General features: G+C 39.3%; 1 protein-coding gene across 1 annotated transcript; it reads left to right on the top strand.

Annotated features, from left to right (window-relative positions):
- The first annotated feature begins 641 nt into the window (after positions 1 to 641).
- Positions 642 to 19,910, top strand: PCGF6 (polycomb group ring finger 6). The gene is made up of 10 exons (XM_064431191.1): positions 642 to 999; positions 1,940 to 2,039; positions 3,335 to 3,431; positions 3,922 to 3,977; positions 4,915 to 4,974; positions 5,584 to 5,692; positions 7,631 to 7,658; positions 8,233 to 8,331; positions 12,401 to 12,487; positions 17,680 to 19,910. The coding sequence occupies exons 1-10, from the start codon at positions 697 to 699 to the stop codon at positions 17,728 to 17,730; spliced, it is 990 nt and encodes a 329-aa protein (XP_064287261.1). The 5' UTR covers positions 642 to 696; the 3' UTR covers positions 17,731 to 19,910.
- The last annotated feature ends 230 nt before the right edge of the window (positions 19,911 to 20,140 follow it).

The raw sequence follows: 20,140 nt of genomic DNA, 5'->3' as shown, positions 1-20,140 counted from the left end.
TTCCAGTGTCTAAAGGGCTACGAGAGAGCTGGAGGGGCACTTTGGACAAGGGCATGTAGTGGCAGGACAAGGGAGAATGGCTTTAAACTGACAGAAAGCGGGTTTCGATTAGATATTAGGAAGAAATTCTTCACTGTGAGAGTGGTGAGGCACTGGCACGGGTTGCCCAGAGAAGCTGTGGGTGCCCCATTGCTAGAAGTGTTCCGGGACGGGTTGGATGGGGCTTTGAGGAATTTGTTTCAGTGGAAGGTGTCCCTGCCCATGGCAGGCGGTTGGAACTAGATGATTTCTGAGGTCGCTTGCAACCCAAACAATTCAGTTATTTTACGGGATTAAAACCTTATTTTGAATGAAACTGGTATCATGTGACTGAGAGTTTTTCGGGGAAAATTAAGCGTTCATTGGCGAGTCCTCGGGGGAAAAAATTGGGGGAAAAAAAACCAAAAACAACAACAAAAAAAAAAAAAAAAAAAAAAAACCAAAAACAAAAAAAAAATCCACCAAAAAAAAACCCCAAAAAAACCCCAACAAACCACAAAACCGTGTTGCTATAAATCCGAACCGGCCGTGGCTCAGCGCACGTGCGGCAGCGCAGCCCTGCCTTCTGCAGAACTACATTTCCCAGCGTGCCCCGCGGCGTTCCCACGCAGGCGCCCCGGGCCGCGGACCGACCCGTGCCAGCCCCGGTCCGTGACCATGGAGGGAGACACCGGATCCGGGGTCCCGGCGCCGTCGGGCGGGGATGGAGCGGGCCAGGGCCAGGGCCTGGGCCCGGCCGATGAGGACCGGGACATGGAGGGGGCCCCCAGCTGCTCGGGGTCGCGCTCCCACCCCTTCGAGTTCGAGCGGGGTCGCTCGGAGTCCAGCGGCGATGAGGACGACGACGACGAAGAGGACGAGGAAGAGGAGGTGGAGGAAGAGGAGGAGGAGATGGAGAGCGACACCAGGGCTCGGTTCGGAACGGATGATGGGGAGCTGGACTCGGACGACGACCGGGAGGTAAAGGGTTTGGGAAGGTGCCCGGGGCACGCCAGGCCCCGCTCCCGGCCTGCCCCGCGTGTGATAATGGACTTCTTATTATTCTTACTTTTTTTTTTTTAATTGTAACATTTATTTTATTATTACCCGAGTTCACTTCATCTGTCTCATTTAAGTGAAGCCCTTGCAAACTCTCGGCGTGGCTGAGAGGGTGGTAGACGGTGGCACGTGGGCGAGGTGAATGGTGCCATTGAGGGGAAGAAAGCCCTTTGGTCGGGCTTTGAGACGAGAGGAAACCTAAGAATCTAATGGGTCACCTCTTTCAGACACATCTCAGATCGTCGCTATTGAAGAAATTTGTTCTTTTTTGAAATTGTGTTATTCAGTGAGGAAAGCTGTTGTGGAACTACTTGTGTGCGTTCCTGGGAAATGTTCTTCATGACCAGAATTCAAAGTAGTGAAATTTCAGCCTTTGCTTCTTTGTGTATTTGTATATTTCATAACTGTGTGTACAAACAAGAGATGACTGTCTCTTGTCATAGAAACTCTCTCTATATCTTAATTTGGGACTCCAACTGAGCATTGCTGAGCATTTTTAAATAATGATGTTCTTTGCCACCCATGTCCACTTCAGGCTTGCTGGCTATGTGATATTTTGCTAAAAGAGTTGATCCAAAAGAACTTTTCCCAAAATTATTGTTTAAAGTTTTGTTTTTAGGTAAGATTCATGAAACAAATTGGATTACTGTTGTAAAACAGTTCAATTTAGAAGACTAGGTAAAAGTCTTTTAAAAACAAGCTCTATATGATAAGTAACTGGTCTGTTAGGAAAACCCATTCCTGTAACATACTGATCCCATTTTTCCCCATGGTTTTAAGGCTGTGGTATTTTGGAAGCTGCAGTCAGGGAATTGCATGGCTTAGCCTGTGTATTCAAACTCTCACCAATTTTTGTTGGCAGCGTATGATAAACCTCGCAGAGCTGACCCCCTACATCCTGTGTTCCATCTGCAAAGGATACTTCATCGATGCTACAACTATTACAGAATGTCTGCACACCTGTAAGTGCCTGTCAGAATTGCCTGTTTAAAGGTTTATTTGCAAATTCAAACCAGTTCAGCTGTTGAAATGTTCTGAGTTCAGAAAAATAATTCTCTGTTTGAAGTGAACGTGTGTTGTGTTTATTCTGTTCTTTAAGCGAGATACGTTTGTGGGTATTTTAAGCATCAGAAAATTATTAAATCAATTAATCATGAAGTCATCTTTCCATATTAAGAAGGAAGATGTAGGAAAAGATAAAGCCCAAGCAAGACAAAAGCAGTGCTACTACATACCTTTTCTTAGTTATTTTTTTTAAGTAGGCTCCAGGAATTTGAGTGTATAACTGAGAAAAGAAAGTTGAGTGGCTCTGCTTTTAATGGACTGCAAATTTTCCTAAGCTGTTGTTGATGTGAGCTTATAAATTCACAAAACCCCATAAGCTCCTGTGGAAGTACCAGTTCAGATACAGAAACAGTGGTCTGCACCCATGGGACAGTTTGTCCATAATCTGATTAGTGGAAATAGGTGGGTAATAACTAATTTCAGTGTGTTTGTCTTGTTAGTTTTCCCCCTGGATCTGAGTGCCAGCAGTTTTCCCAGTGCTAAAGAACTGTTTTCTCTCCAAACTAATAAAACACCTTCTGTGAAGCTCTTTTAGCCACACCCATGTTCATTCCTGAATCCAAGACTCCTGGTTGACTAGATCTCCCAAACAAACATTCACACTGCATAGATGGAAAACTTTCTTTCTCTCTCTTTTTATTGCCCCCTTTGTTAGAGCACTACTCAGTAGTTTGTTCTATAGCACGAAGTATTCAGCACAGTTTGCAGTTTACAAAGAGGCACAGCTGTTAGTAAGGACAGCATAGAGTTGCAAATGCAGCTGTGGTGGTGTCTTAGAACTCTCCTGGTAAATGTTATAGAAAAGTTTCCTCTGCTCAGGCAGATGGGGAGCTGACTTGACAGTAGGTTATTTATTATTCTAGGTATTTCCACTTAGTAGCATTTTTTCCAAGTTTTTAAAGGACTTGTAAAATACAGTGAAAATGGCAGAGTTAGGATTTCTTACCTTGTTTCTACTGAAAGTGTTTGTAGGCTGCTTTACAGCAGTCAATATTCTGTCTTACCCCTACTCACATTCTACATACACGTTGAACTCTCACCCATGCATCCATTGGATTAGGAGTGTTCAGTGACTTCATTTTGTCTCTGACAAATTTTGTATGGCAAGTCTGGGTGTATTGACCCCTTCTGCCTGAACAGATGGCACTGTGTGATGGACGTGTGACTCCTGTGGGGTTTCTTTTCTTTACAGTTTGCAAAAGCTGCATCGTGAGACACTTCTACTATAGCAACAGATGTCCAAAGTGCAATATTGTTGTACATCAGACACAGCCCCTCTATAATATCAGGTAATAAATTTGTCCCATTTTATAGATTTACTACTTGCTTTTAAATGTTTTGTTCTACAGACTTGTGGTGCTTCCTTTTTTTAAACAAAGGAATGGTTACAAGAAACACGTTGTGTTCTTCACTACTATGAGTTTCACCACAATTAATAAGATTTAAAAAAACCCTCTCTTTATTGTTTCATCTAATTTGTATCCATTTCTAGGGTTTATTACCCCTGCCCTGGGTATTTTTATGCATTTGCTCAGTGTTACAGGTGATACGAACACTTAACCATTTGGTTTGATTTCCTTTTAAGATTAAGACTTTTAGACATGGTATATCTATTAACTCAAAAAAGTGAGTTTTAGTTTCTTGAGCTGTTCACGAAGGGTGGTACTGTCACTCCATGTACATCCTATTTCATGTTATATTTGGCATTGTTGTTACAGTTTACTGAAACCATTTTGTCTTGCACCAAAGACTTTTTTTTATTTGTTTCTGATTTCATAGACTGGACCGACAACTGCAAGATATAGTCTATAAATTAGTTGTCAACCTGGAGGAAAGTAAGTCCCTTTCTGTGTTACATTACTATGTAAAGATTGAAAAGAACAGAAAACTCAGTAATTCAAAGCCTTGTTTCTACTCTGCACTCTTCAAAATAGTTTTGTGATGTTTTGTTATAAGTTGTAATGAATTAACTGTGACAACTGGCATCTTTCTGGCTGCTAAATGCTATTGTGATAGTGATGTGTACTTCATGTCATGAAACACAGCTGTCACTGTATCCAGATAAACATGCAGATAATATTTCACAGTTGTTCCTCTTACTTTAGTAGAACTATTTCATATCATATCATTCTGTGTAAAAAGTTCACTTGGCTCAATAGAAAAAAAAAATACCAAGACCAATTCTCTCAAATGCTTTTATCTTTTCTTCATTGCCATATTTACTTGTCTGATTTTAGATGTGTTTACTGTCTCATCTCATTTATCTTTGACTTTGGGAGCCAGTGATCCTGCACAGTCCCCCTGGATGGGCTGAGTGAAATATACAATCCAGTGGATATGTATGGACTATAGATGGTATTGCTTTGTATGCCATGAGCATATATGTAAAAAATATATGTATATATAAAAATATATGTGTATATACAAATTAATATAAAAAGAACTGTGCTCTATGTGAACAGGTTATAAAATACCATGTCATGTCACAAGGCATGACAGCCAGAAAGATACTAGTTCTTGCAGCTATTTCAGTATTATTTATGGCCAGTTTCTTTGATTTTCTCCTAGTTTTTACTAGTAAAATTTTAGTCTGGGTTTCTTAAGCATCTCAGCCTCATGAAATACTGGTGATGATGAACATGATGATCTACAGATGATGGTCTGTAGAAACTTGGAAAGTTTTTGCTGTTCTAACCATTGAAAATTGGTCAATGAGAATAGATATTCTCAGCATCTGAACCATTTCTGTCTGTATTCTGCAATTTTTTTCAGGAGAGAAAAAACAAATGCATGACTTCTATAAAGAAAGAGGATTAGAAGTGCCCAAACCAGGTGAGCTGTAATCACTTTAAGAAACACTATTAAGAAAATACTTACCATATAATTTTTTCTTAAGGGCTTTCTTTAAAATATTAGTTCACAACTGAAGATAGAAGTACTACTGGAAATATGGGATTCTTAGTTATCTGGAAATTATAACTTGTCACAGATCTCAGATTACAAAAATAGATGAATTGGCAGCACTTAAACCCTGATCATGGCTGAATTATTTTAAACTGCATATTTTGCTTACAACCAGGAAATATATATAAAATGTGCATTAATGTTATTTTCTGGCTATTAATAAGTAATAGACATTACAAAGGAGTAAAAAGGAGAGCTTCAAAGTCTGCTAAACAGTGGGGGATTATTCTAATTATTTTATATGTTCCTATCAAACAAAGCTCTTTGGAGAGTGCTGTGCTGAAAGCTATTAAAATTCTGATTCAGATACTCAGCACAGAATGTAGGAAGTGCTGATTTAGTAATAAAAAAGAGGATTAATTGGAATAATAGGCTTTTTTACCTGGTGAGCTATCCTGTTTTGCTCAGTGCATGTTAGTATCTTATGCTGCTTTTATTTCAAGTTGTCTTTGCATTTTGGCTACTTGAATATTTTAGCTGTCCCACAGCCAGTTCCACCGAGCAGAGGAAGACCCCGAAAAGTTCTGGGCTCAGTGTTCCGGATCCCACCAGAACTTGACATTTCCATACTTCTGGAGTTTATTGGGTGAGTTGTGGGCAAATGTAAGAGCTGCTGACTGACATGAGGGTGCTGCTAGCATGTGATGAACCATTAACTGGCTCTTGATTTCCATTAAATGTGCATTTTTTCCATCTCAGGTAGTAGTGGGGGGGCAGTTTTAACTTACAGTGCAATAGTGACAGCTAGCTATGCACAGGTAGATGATGCAGATAATTATATGTTTAATATGTAGCTTCCTAGGAAGTATAGTTTTAAAATATAGATCTGTTTTATTTTTAGCAAGTCGTGTAGTCTCAGTAAACTGAGCAGAGAAATCCCTGTTCCAGTCCCTGATCCCTGTAGGTGGCAGCACCGTTAATGCTGGATGTGCTCACAGGGAGGATTCAGTGGCTTTCAAATAATAGAAACTTTTAACATTGTGAATCCACGTGCCTGCCTTAATTTCAGCTTTCGTTTTGTTCATGCCTGGCTTGCAGAAGTCAGTTTAGACCTCAAACCTAGTAAACTTGTATCTGCCTGAGAAACCAGATGACTTTTGAATCTGTCTGTCATATTTAGTTTTTTGGTAGTTTTATTTTAAATGTCCAGCATTGGCAGCAAAGCAGGTAATACTCTGCAAATATCATCTATGCCGTGTGCAACTGTCCACTGTGGGTTTTGGTTTTTTTTATTTATATAGAGGGAAGCACAGACTGTTTCTAACAAAAAAAGATGATGGCTTAACACCATCTACTTTGTATTTCATTTTAGTGACGTTTTTAACCTTTGCTAATTTATATGGTCAAAATCAAATATATTACCTTGGCAATGAGAGATTAATAAAGCATTTTGGAGAAAGAAAACTTGGAATAGATTGGACCAGCCAAAAGAAACTGTTACCTTGAAAGTCTCACTGTCTGTGTTGTGTCTCTATGGATTATAATGTGGTTACCAGTGGCTGTGGAACTGTACCAAAGAAAATGACAGCTGTAGTGGAAAAGCTTTTTTTATGTTTTTTCTTAGTTCATGACAGATTTACTTAGCTTTGTCTGATACCTGGTACATATTTAGAGGTGGAGATACTCAGTCATAGTAACTTGAAGTGCCACATCAATGTGTGGTCAGCACAAGTGTTGTATTTGCTTGCTATAACAAATGGTCAGCTGATTTATAGCAATGTTTGATTTTTTTACCCTCTTCAGTGCAACGAAAATACTGCAGTGTTTCCTCATATGTACATACTTGCTAATGCAATGCAAAAATAATGAACTATTGTGTATTGGCCTTAATTAATTGAGCAGTTTGCACATTGCACTACAAGAAAGAGATGGGTGATCAGTGGTAGATCACATGCTCAGGCTGTGCAAATCAGTGAACTTGGCTGAAGCCAGCTGGAGATGTGGTTATTTGCCACCTTTGTATGTATTTCACATTCCAGAGAAACACATGCTGCTTTCCTGAGTTCCTGGATGGCATTAGCATTAATACTGTCACGTGAACAGTCTGGAAGGCCAACATCTTGCCCTGGGAACCCCTGAGGTGGTTGGGTGTGTTCTGTCAGTCACTTCTTAGGTACTGTCTGTTAAGGTTCCAAATATCAAGGATCATGAAGTATGGATGTTTAAGCAGCATCAATATTACAACCTACTCCTATGAAAATTAGTGTTGTGTTGTATTTAAAAATGGCTTTAGACTGCATTGGGTTTTATTCACGTTTTATGTAGAGAAACCTTAACATCCGAAATAGCTGAATTTACAAGAAAAATGGAGCAGAAATACAAAGGGTAAGAGAAAATATATATAAATTCAATCCAATATTATTTTATGTATAGCAATTTAATGAAAGGAGGAGCCTGAGTTGGGAAAATAAGTTGGATATGCAAGACTCATAAATCAGTAAGTCACTGTTATGATAAAGAGCTTGAGGATATTAATAACTTACAATCTTAGCAATGTTGACTATTTACTCTCTTGTTTTTTCAGAGCTAATGAAGGCACAGGGAATTTTAAGGTACAAATATGATTAAATGTTTGTCTTACAGTTTACTTCAGGAATAATTATAACCTGAGTATATTTTGTTTGGTTTTCTTGTACTGAGTGCAGCTGGACCTTTTATCAGAATAATAATAACCAGTCTTGTATTACAGTGTATTTCAAACCTGTTGTTGTATAACATCACACCTACCCAGCATTTTTTATTCTTTTTCTCTTCATATTTCACAGTATTTTTTTCATCATCTTTTTTCATCTTCAGTATCACCTCCTACCCTTTCTGTCTCATATTTGCCCTTCTTTCTGCCATGTTTTTCCTGGGGTTTTTGGGCAACACAGAATATAGGGCAGTTTAAAACATTTAACAGTTGCTTATTATTTTTTAAACATTTAAACAGCATCTGGAGTCTTAATACATATTTAGTCCATTCCCTATGAGGTAACCTGCAGGTAGATCAGAGAAGGGTTCAAAAATATAAGCTGTTTGCCTGTTACTGGGCTGCTGCTTGAGTTTGGAGTTTATGAGGGATTACTGCCTAAACCTTTAATTTTAACTTAACTCTGGCTTAAAATCTTTACTTTTTCTGTGCAGCCTTTGGAAAAGAAGTTTGTGCGTGTTTCCGGGGAGGCAACAATTGGACATGTGGAGAAATTCCTCAGAAGAAAAATGGATCTAGACCCTGCTTGTCAGGTACATCCTTGCTGTAGCAGTCACAAGTTGTCTGTGTTTTAGACAGACATTTCCATTGTTCATTAAATTTTAGAAGTAATGCTAGAATTTTTTATACAGTAAGGATTAAAAAATTAATTGTGTGCAATTCTGTGATCTGCAAGGAACAACTCTTCTAACTCATTTGCAACCTATTCAGATTTTCATAGTACTGTACTAACTGGACAGAATTTCTAAAGTGCCTTGTAAAATTTCAGCCAAAGAAATTCAAAGCCAATTCTGCTGTTTCAAAGGTAAAACTAGACAGGAGAGTGGGAATGTGGGAACATGCAATGGCATGATGCAAGCTGCTGCAAGCTGAATAATAATAAAATTTAACTGAAGGCAAACGAGGGCTAAGAAAGAATTATACTATGGATGGATGTGTTGAAATGTGTATGAATGCAAATACAGACACTTTCCTCCAAATAAGAATTCAAAGGAGCAGAATATGGTACAGAAGAATTTAGCTTCATATTTCTCAACCATTTTGAGAAGAACTGCGTGTCGGAACCGGTTTCCAATTCATCAGTGGATTTCAGCAGCCATTCAGTTGGGAAAGTGCAAGAGTTCTGTAATGTGTAAATAATTCTTAAAGCTGACAATTCCTGGAAGATCAAGCTGATGTGAATAGGCAAATGGTAGCAGTTTAGTGCTGGGTTTGGAGTTAGGGCTGTTTTCGTACAGCAGTAACTGTGGGACAATACTGCATAACTGTGTGCCTCAGTAATGAGTATTTAAACTTCTGTAATTGTGTTTGCAAATGGATTATGATTTAAATTCCCTAGTTTGTCTGAAGTTTAAGGCTTCATTTATTTTTATCTACCATTTGAGCTGGCAGACTGTCATTTCCTCTGCTTTTTGAACTCTGTCCTTTGGGCAGCAACTAATTTTCTGTATGTGTTTATGTGTACGTCTAAGTGCAGGGTCTCTCTTGAATATTCTTGCTGGAATTTGTTGGGAGAGGGTGAAAATATTTTTTTAGACACTGAAATTACCAGTAATAGCTAAGTAGGTAACACCTGATAGGAGCTAAATACAGGTTGTAGTGTTTGGAACCCAGTAGATTCTTGTCTTTGGCATCAGAAGTTTCCTTTAGAGTGTGATTTCCTTTGATCTCCTCCTGCAACAGCAGTATTCCTTCCTGCTATTTCTTCTGTGAGGATGAGAGAAACTGCTGAAAAACTTGCAGCTCAGCTGCTTGGAATTCATTAATGTGGCTGATGGAACAGAAAGGTTCTGTTACCAGATGTGCATTCCTAAAAGCGTTTGAACTGCAGTCTGGGGGGAGTCTGGGAGAAAGGACTCTGTGCTCATACACAGTGTAGTTGTTGATGCAATTTCTTTATGCCAGTCTTGGACCCTGGAATAAAGGCATCCAGGGCTTCTGGAAAGTAAACAGCAGCTGGAGGAAATGGGAAATTCTGACTGCTTTTTAAATAACTAGCTCTAATACTTATGCCAGTTTCTAAAACATTGTGTTTTCCTTGTCCTTCCCTGGGTAGTATGAGTTGGTATAGAAAATACTGATGGAAGCCTACTGCTTTCTGGGCCAGATTCTCCCTTAGGATGAGTCTTATGTGAGGTGTCCCTTGTATGAACTTCTATTTTTATATCTGTCTTACTTAGTGAGCATGAATTTATAATTGTCTGTTATGGTGGCTTTTAGAGAAATAGCTCTAATAGCAGACATGTCACCAAAAGAAAAGAAATGGCATAATGGAAAACCTACTTTATTTTAATAAGAATTTTAACAGAAGTGATTGAGTATTCAGCAGATGCACCTTAATGCTTCCTTTCAACAAAATGTCAAGCTGCAGTTACTGCTGTCTCAGGCAATCAGTACTAGTTGGCTTCAATTTTACCAGTCATTTGAAATTCTAGTAAATTCACAGAACTGGTGGTGCTGGTGCCGCTTTTATAATGGAACATATTAATTCCTGTGTGATACAAGGGTTCCTCTGAGACACAGAGGAATTTCACAACTTATTTTTGCACTGACCTGAGATTTTTTTTTCATTGTATGTTTTATTCTCTTGTCTTTATAGAATGAGTGCTAGCATAACAATTAGCAGGCAGAATTTCAGGTTTTGGGGCTGGAATTAGGAGATTAAGCATTAGGTATTTGGAGAACTAATACAGTAAATGTGAGAAATTCTTCTCAATTTATTATTAGACACTGGCTCTTTAATGACTGCTGTTTGAAACTGGAGCAGCAGGTACAACAGTGTACTTTCAAACAAGCATTCCAATTCTGTTTTGAGAGATTGTCAGCAGCTGCCACTGTCTGTTTGCATCCTGCATTGGTCAAACAGATTAGATTTTCTATTTCTGTAGAATATATAAAACATTTATGTGGTATGTTTCATTGGGAGCAAGATTGAGTTTTCAGTGCCTTATGCTATAAAAATTGTAGAAGAAAGCTTACAAAGCAAAAGTAATTAAACTCATATCTGGAAAGCAAAGCAGTCATGTTTGTCTTCCTGCAGGAATAACTGTAGAGGTTAAAAATGCATGGGAGATAGCAGAAAGAACTGCAGACAGTTTTCCAAAAGGAAAAGAAATACATTTTTCGGGTACTGTGTTAAATACATCAAATGTTGATGTTAACTATATGAGTATATATGCATCAATAGCTAATCAGTATTTACTGTTATGTCCACACAAATTTTTACTTCCTGGAAGCTAAAAGCAGAAGTGCTACTAAGCAGTTTACATATTCTGCACATTAAGAATCAAACACAAAGAGAGTGTTCTGCTTCATTCTCATACAATACAGGTGGTGCGGTAAATTAGTTCTTTTTTGAACCTCTGAGGGGTAGAATTCCTGCATTCCCAAGTCTCAGAACAATGTGGTCTGCCAGCACAAATCTTACTAAATCTTTCCATGAAGAACAAGAGAGAGGTAGTGGGTCAGCCTGCAGAAGAAGATAAATCTGGGGGAGTGAATGGCTGCAGCACAGAGCTCATCCTGTGGTGGAAAGTGGCTGTGTAAGAAAATACGTCATGATATTGCAGTGTGCTCCCCCACTGCTGCAGGGACAGAGCTTAGGCAGTTCCCTTGCAGAAAGCTGTGGGACTGCTCATTGTCAATGCTCTTACCTTCAATTTTGAGGTCTTGTCAGTTCACAAATGAGAGCACTCTCATTTCCTTATCTAGAAATTGCTCATGAGGAAAATGTAAGCAGGCTCCAGTTGAAAGAGAAAAACAGTGCTGTGTTAGCTGCTCTCATTTGGAGCATTAGAGACTGGATTTACATTAAGCACTGTAAATACATGGTAACTCTATAGAGAAGCCTATTTTTCATAATAATCAAGGCAAGGAGTTCAAAATACCTGATTAAGGTTTGTGTTTTCCACAGAATTATTGGTTTTGTGGGCAGTTACTAAATGAAAGTGCCCCCTGTGGAACTGCAGGCACCACTGACAGAGTTCAGCTGCAGTGGAGGACAGTGCATGGAACTGCTGAGAGTGCCCTGATGCTGCACCCCGGGAGTACTGACTGAGTGCATGCTGAAAGAGGACTGCCATGTAACTGCTGACAATGACATGCACCAAGATGCTCCTTTCTATTAAGGCACTTCTTCCACAGTATTAAGTGAAAATAGTCAGGTGTTTTCTCCCTCGAGATCAGAAGGGTGGCAATGGCTCTTTTTTTTTGGTGGCACAAACAAGTTTCCATCTTTTGCAACTGATGAATGATGGCAGATGTTTGTGTGATCTTTTTAATACATGATCTGAATTCCCATTAAATTCATCACAGCTGTTACTAAAGAGCTTGTTTCAGTGGACACACCAAACTGAGTGAAACAATAATAAATAATAATCTGTCCTCTCTGTTCAGCAGTGAACCCAGGTCAGGGCCATGAAAGGCTTTAGGGCAGTGCAGTAGTGCTGTGAATGCTAAATACATTTGGACGACAGAAGTAAAGATGACTTTAGTGTCTAACATGCTAGCATTGAGCTCTGCTAATAAAATGGAAAGGGCTTGGATACAGTTTTGCTACTCCAAAGGCAAGTTGGCCTTAACTATGCTTGTGTTTGTTCACAGGTGGATATAATCTGTGGTGATCACCTGCTGGAGCACTACCAGACACTGAGGGAGATCCGTCAGGTCATAGGAGAGAGTGCAGTACAGGTACGTGGCAGCTGGGACTTTGTTCCAGGTTTTCTTTCAAAACAGAAGACCTTTCTTAAGCCCTCAGGTAGCACCAGCTTGTCTGAAGAGGTCACTAAGAAAAATCTCTCCAGTTTATGCAAAATCATTTTTATCTTGTAAGTAGAGTTGACAAAGTGTACCATGTTCGTCTTGGTCTCGTGATGTTCTGGATATGAGGGGTTTGTGTTGGGTTTTGTTTTGGGGTTTTTCCCTCCCAAAACAAGTTGCTGTCTTACCAATGATAATATGTACCAGCCATTCTTTCAATTAAGATTCCTTGTTTTTCCTCTTCGGCAATTGCACCTCTGTGGGAAGTCAGAGGACAAATCCCAAATAAAACTATCCTTGTGACTGGGTCAGGAGAATAAAATTACTTATAAAAACACAAACCACAGATAGAGGGTAATGAATGCAGTAAATTTGCTTGATGCATATTATATTGTCTCTGGTCACAGCATGAGTGTATGGCCAGCTATTTCTTGTTGATAACTTGCTGTCTTTAGTGTTGCTGGCTTTGCAAATAAGAATGCATTTTTTAAAAATTCTTTGTGAATCTTTTCAAAGCATCATTAAAGGACAACACCATTTTAGAAGTACTGCAGAAACAATGAAGTACTCTGCCAAGTGCATCATTAAATAGAGACATAAAGTTGTGATATATGGTAAATTGTATCTTAATCTGAACTTGGGAGTCTGAAAAGTTAATATTTAATACAGTAGGAAAAAATAGGATTAGTTTGGTATTTTATTTGGAAAGCAATCTTAGCAGATAACAGAAGGGCTAAATAGGAGCAAAATCAGCTCTCCTCACTTGTTTGTACACACATATGCACAAACATTGACATTTAAAATTCCTGCTGAGCTCTCTTATGCTACAGGAAGGCCTCTGCATTGGGGGCAGGAAGTAAAAAGCTGAATTTGAGATCTCTTGGACTTTGCATCACTTGTACCTGATTTGAATCACTAGGAGGTCCCAGAGTCAGGACAAAGGTGTTTGGCTCATGTTAATATTGGCAAACAGTAAAATCTGAGGCTTGTGCTGTTTCTGCAGTTGAAGAGAATAAATGCCACACCTGATGTCTTAGCTGGTTTGTAATAGCATGAAGAAGAAATTAAAACATAATCCAGTTTGGGGAGCAGGGGATAGAAACTGGGGGGAAGTGGGTACTGGTAACCAGCTTGTTTCTACACTGAGTCATTGTAAGTAAATTCAGCAATCAGCACAAAGTGGTGGAAGTGCTCTCTACTAAAAGCTTCAGTAAATGGCAGTATATTTCTCAGTCCAGAGGTATAGTCACATGTATGGTTTTAGACTTGAGCTTAGCACAAAAGCTTTTCATGTGTGAGAAATGCTCTTGGGGGAGCACTTCAAGGAATACTGCAGCAGTTTCATTTCTTGTCAGAACTGGGTCTGCCTGATTGATGTTTGGTGATAAAGTACCAGTCAGCAGCTCCATGAAGAGAGCAGTTGCCTTGGGAGGCATTCTCCACTGATGTTTCAAATCTCATTTATTACCAAATCAGTATGCTAGCAGTTAATTCTCTCAAGGCTTCTCTATTGGACAAATAAATAGAAAAGAAATATCCTGGCTTATTGCAAAGTCTTGTTTTTTCATTGTCACTTTCAACGGGAAATTTGAAATGCCAAGTTCATCTTTAATTTCTCTTCATATTGTTAGAACATCTCTAACTATGCAAATAGTTACAGTAGTAATGTTGCTTCTTTTTGATATTGAAATAATTGTGACATTTTCATGTTCTTTAGTCTAACATTATAATATTTCTTTAGAAATAAAGAGGATGCATTTCTACAATTAACCTTGGAAAATATTTTTAGATAATTAGCCATGAAAAAAAATCCTAACAAATGGATCAAGTCTAAAAGGGTGAGGGTTGTTTGTTTCTCACCAGGATCTGAAATTCAGTAAGGGGCACAGTTGTCCTGGCCAGTGAAACTACAAGTACAGAGGAACATTTGATGAATTTTACATTAAACTCCAAGGGCATCTTGTGCCTTTGTAACTTTCCAGCCTTTCCAAATCAGTGTTGGAGCTTGGAATGTCCCTAACAGCTCTCAGCAGAATGCTGAGACACTCTTCAATACTGCTGTTGTCATTTACAGGTTTCTGAGGTTCATTGTAGATGCTTCATGCAAAGAAAAATGCTTCAGTAACTACTTCTGCAACAGAAAGTCATTTGAAGGAATAAACATTGGGCTCTTTTATTTAGATGAGTACAACCACTGTTAGAGGAGAAAAATAGCTGCTATTCTGAGTCACATTTTTCACTTGCAAGTTCATTCGTGTCAGCAGTTATTCCTTTTGCTGGGAAAAGTGATTATAAAAATGCAGATAAGTTTCTCTTTGGCAAATATATTAATTTTAACGTGCATTCTTTGGTAGCATTTGCAGCATCACATATGTTGTGTGTGATTTATTGTTCTGAACCATAATCACTGTGGTGCTCTTAGTGGCTTTTACTTACATTGAATGGTTCTTAAGATTTGTTTCTGAAGATTTTGGATGTTGTATTTTTTTTTCCTACTGACTGGCACTGTGTAATGATGCCTTAGAGCCTGAGTAGGTGTAAGCTAGCAGGATTTTAGCTCTTCTGGATCCATTTCTGCCTTTCCAACATGTGTGGGAAGACCAAGTGTGATCTGACGATAAAATAAATATTCCTGACACTGATCCCATAGTAACCTATTTGGGTTGTTTTAATTGAAGTAAATAGGCAACTAATTGTAATGGTTGTATGTAATCAAATGACATGTTCATTTCTGATAGTTGATAGAAGGCTAAAAAAGAATCAGGAATAAATCTCGTTTAATCTTGTAAATGTCAAGATATTTTGACATTTCTGAAATTGGGTGGTTGGTTAAATCTTCCTAATGAGCTGAAAGTAGGATTTCGAGCTCTGTTTAGGGCAAAAACATGAAAAAAATCACTGACAGAACTTATATAATAAGAAATAACTTTGCTTTTTTAGTTTTTTAAGCAGTGTAAAACTTGTGGACTTTACTGCAAGGAGTGATCAAAGACACTTAGAGACTTTTAAAGGCTCAGTTTTGTTACCAGACATTGAGTTCTGCCTGGAATTATGAGTTTGATCAAGTAGCTGAGAAAGGAAGCTGATTATTAACTAAATAGGAATATTCCTTCTTCCCAGTGTTACCTTCCTCCCCTCTGCTGCTCAAATGCAACCTGATCCAAGCTGCTGGTTATTTTCACTTGTCTGAAACTGGGTCCTCTCAGAGTTCTGCATCACTGATGGGTATAATGAGCTCACACATGGGAAAAGCTAAAAGGAGTAGCTTCCTTGATGTCCTTGGCCCTTGGCACAGAGACTGGGCAGATTAAAATGGTCTCTTTGTAGCTCTCACCTTTTTGTAACCCAATGCTACTGTGCTGGTTTTTTGGTCTCCCAAGCTAGGCAGGAAGAACTGTGCTCTAATCTAATTACTGTGACCTTCTAGCACACATTTCCTATGGAAGTGTTCTGCTCTTTGCTATGGGGTTGTTGAATTGGGAAAGTGGGGCACTTTTTGTTGCTGTTGCTCTTAGAACATCATAAGGGGTGTGTGCTCTGATGGTTTGGGCTGTCAGTTCCACTCTGAAATTTACAGTTGGGTGTAACAGTTGGGATCCTTTGCATTTTTTTAGGTCAGGGTCACAAATGTGTGTCAGAGGACACTGGAGAGCTTTGCTTTTCTTTTGTGTCTGTCTGAGTTAGCCTTGAGATTTGTAATGGGCAGTGAGAGCTCATTCTCTGTTTGCACTTCCTTTTAATAACAGTACCTAGAGAAAGCAGCCGATCATAGATAGAAATGTGTAATACTTTACAAGTGAATAATTACAGAGGAAGAACTGCCAGTACTGGGGTAACTCCCAGCTTCTCTTTGTAGAGAAGGAATTGCAGTGGGTTTGGCCTTGGGTTTAACAGGACTATTTCCTTTAAATATCCTGCTGCCAAATGTACCGTTTCAAAATTATTCATCAAAGAATACATTGTAGCATTTTTTTCTTGTATAAATATTTATTTCCTTTAAGAAACTGGAAAGTAGGAAAAACTGGTTTTGACCAGAGGAAAAACTGGTTTTGACCACAATTTTTCTCCAAAAATAAAGTTTTGAATGTGTCTTATTTTCTCTTTTGAAGGAACTAGTGGGCACAAAGAATAAGTACCTTTGGGAAGATATAAAAACGTTTTTATGTGCCAAGAGGTTCCTGAGTAACATCTTAGAAGCTGTTCTGCCTTGCAGTGCTGCCATCCCAATTTATGCTAATCACCTAGTGAGTTAAAGCTCCTGTATCCTTTCAGGAGTTAGCAATGGGTTCCTGGTTATTAACAGGGTAAGAAGGTGAAGAGAAGTTAGTGAGTTGGTACTAATACATATCTTATAGCCTGTGCCTTAACAGATAAAAACATCTGAAGCAAAATATAGTAAAAAATCTGACATGTCCATTGGTACTCATATAGTTCTCTCTTCAAAAAAGAACTTTTTTTAAAGTCTGTCCACATAAGTAGGTGTAATGCAGTGTCAGGTTCCCAGTGGGTCTGTGGTGGGAGCAGAGTGCTGGGCCTTTCAGCAGCTGCCTGTGAATCAAGTGACATAAGTAACACTAACAGAAGTGTCCTGTTTCACAGGTGAAAGGGATTTTTTGTTATGTCAAGCCGTCTTTGAAGAGGAGAAACATGAGCTAACAAACTAATAGTTTGTCATTTGAGGTTTTTTTAATCCAATGCATTTATTACTTTATAAATGTATATAGTAGTAGTCTGGACTCTTGTGTTACAACTTTTGGCAGCACTTTTTAGAACTACTTAATAAATTACATTTGTTTCTGCTCCACAATACCATGTGGAATTCAGCACAACTTGTAAACAAGAGCCTATTGTATGATCATAATGCCATTATAACTTTATTATAAAAGCAGTACCAGATTTTACTTTTTTTAAACACACTTTTCCATCTCAAAGAGGAGAGGGAAATACAGTTATTTGTCTTGATACTTCAAAACTTGCATTCTCCATATGGAAGGGACACAGTGTAAACTGGTGAGATTGTACCTGGGGTCCTGCCATGCAGCATTTGTACCAGATGGTGACAGAAATTCCTTGTGGAGAAGGGAAAGTGCTATTCTGAGACTGTTTCTTTCTCTTCTCTCTAGGATGGTCTACTTGTACTGCACTATGGCCTGGTGGTGTCTCCACTAACTTAAAGGTGTCTGGAATATCAGAAGGCAAAAGAATCTGAAGTCATGGAGCTTCTTCAGTGCTGTTTCTCACCAAAGAAGCCATTGCATTTCCTGTGGCAGGAAGCAAGTGAAAGGAACCACCACTAACTGCTGTGTGCTTGTAATGTAACGTCTGACTTCACCACTGTAAAAAATTGCAGCTTCTGTAAGTACAGCTGTAGGTGTTGCTATGCTTCATGTTACTAATTACTGTCTTCAAATTTCACTCAGCTCAGGGAAATTAAATGCTCCAAGTAGCTAATTTTTTATTTTTTTTTTACTTTCTAAAACCACAAGATTTCACAGGGTGAACAGCCTTTTTTTCCTCTAGGCTCTGAGATTTCTCTGGCTGTCTGTCTAGCTAGAACAGTGCTCTCAGGGATGATCTTCAGTGAGCAGAATAATTTGTTTTGGGGAAGAGACAGTCATTTGCCTAAAAAAAATACTGTGATCATCTGTCTTTGGATGTGATTTGGGGAGAGGAAGGAAACTTCAGAAATGCAGACCAAAATAGGTAGAAAATAATGCAGCATAAGCATTGTTTTTTGAGAAGTAGCATTAAATTTGTTGTTTTTCTTGAAGAAAGACAATTTTGTTTGCACTGGAAATATATTTGCTGGTAGTTTGGCTTATACCAAATGGTGGATCATGCATCTCTAGTCTGAATGGAGATGAGCTGGCTGTAAGCTGGTTAAACTATGCATGAAAAAAAAAATAAAAGTAGCACCTCTTTCTACCTGCTTGCCATATATAAAGTAATCACTGTCAATCTGCTATCATGTCATGACTTGACTGTCTGAAGCATAAATCCATTCACTTTAGCACATACCTCTCCAGCAGCTGTGAAAATTATCACTTTTTCCACTCATTCCAAGGTGTTTTAGTGCATTGTAGTGGAGATCAGGGTTAAGTGATGTAATACCTGCCTGTTACTACCAGATTCACAGAGGACATTAGGTGACTTTTAATTTTAACATGTTGAAATACTAGGTTTGGTGACAACTGTAACACTTCAATTTTTCTTTTGTTTGAGATCTCCATGTTGTCTTGAGCAGCATTAAGGACCAGAGGGCTCTGTGTGTTATGGTCTTGCTGCATACTGGGTCATCAATGTGGGGATTCATGAAAGCTTCCACTGGGCACCAGGCTCCTTCCCTTCCCTACAGTCAGTGCAGGGAAAGGGAAGAGATTCCTTTGTAAGGCATTTCAGAGCACCTAAGTTACAGAACCATGGAATTGCTAGGGTTGGACAGGCCTCTGGAGATTGTCCAGTCCAACCTCCCTGCCAAGGCAGGGCCACCCAGAGCAGGAGACACAGGAATGTGTCCAGGGGGGTTTGGAATGTCTCCAGAGAGGGAGACTCCACACCCTGCTTGGGCAGCCTGTTCAGTACTCTGCCACCCTCAATGTAAAGAATTTCTTCCTTCTTTCAGTCAGCTGCTGAGGCAGCAGCAGCAGCTGGGCTAAATCAGGGGTGAGGGTTGGATGGAGCTGTGCAGGGGTTCTGGAGCTTGGGGACACCTGAGCAGCACCCCAAGCTCCATCCAGACCTGGAAACCCTTGGCAGCCAGTCAGGCATGGAGGGGACATTGCCAGGAGCATGAGGGACATTGAAGTGTCCCTAAGGAGCAGAGCAATCCCTTGTGGCCTCTGCTGGACCCTGTCCAGGAGTTCCTTGTCCTTCTTGTACTGAGGATCCCAGAACTGGGCACAGCACTCCCGGTGTGGCTGGGTAGAGGGGTAGGATCACTTCCCTTGACCTGCTGCCCACACTCCTCCCACTGCACCCCCAGATGCCATGGGCCCTCCTGGCTGCAAGGGCTCAAATGCATTTGTTCACTGGCAGCCAAAGAGGACTGGCTTCCTTTGTCTTAAGAAAGCTTTCATGAATCCTCCCTCAGGTCTTTACAATAAACATTGTTTTGTCTGTGAAGGTGACACCGTAAGAAAAAAGTTTTGTTTGAAGTAACTCTCATGATGCTTCTAAATATGTGACAAAAAGCCTTTTTAGCTACAAACTCCTATTTTACCTTTAAAGTTTGTATAAAAGTAGTGTTTAAAATGCAGCAGAAAATGAGATTATTTTGTAAACACCTCGTGAGTTGTGTTAATAAAAGATTATATATTGTAACAGTAAAATAAACTTTATTTTAGCCAATTTAAAATTGAGCCCTTGTGTTTCTATGCCATGTTTCCTGTGTCAGCCTCAGAATTACAGTAGATGATAGTGATACTGCTGAATGTGACTGGGGTTGTTAGAATAACAGATTTCAATGAAGAGGCTGAATGGTGAAGGGTAATTCAATAGCAGAGTCTCCACTGGAGCTGAGTGTGGTATTGTTAGCTGGAGTAACATGAAATCTCTGGGACTCTCCTTTTAATGAGGATTTTAGTG

This window comes from Passer domesticus, chromosome 8 (genome assembly GCF_036417665.1).
Source record: "Passer domesticus isolate bPasDom1 chromosome 8, bPasDom1.hap1, whole genome shotgun sequence".
NCBI lineage: Eukaryota > Metazoa > Chordata > Aves > Passeriformes > Passeridae > Passer > Passer domesticus.
Note: the sequence above shows the minus strand (reverse complement) of the source record. Positions and strands in the feature narration are given on the sequence as shown.

Excerpts from the sequence above, each read along its gene's own strand:
- PCGF6 (XM_064431191.1), top strand. The coding sequence starts at position 697 with ATGGAGGGAGACACCGGATCCGGGGTCCCGGCGCCGTCGGGCGGGGAT. Across the intron at positions 3,432-3,921 it reads CAGCCCCTCTATAATATCAG|ACTGGACCGACAACTGCAAG; the intron begins GTAATAAATTTG and ends CTGATTTCATAG. Across the intron at positions 3,978-4,914 it reads AGTTGTCAACCTGGAGGAAA|GAGAGAAAAAACAAATGCAT; the intron begins GTAAGTCCCTTT and ends AATTTTTTTCAG.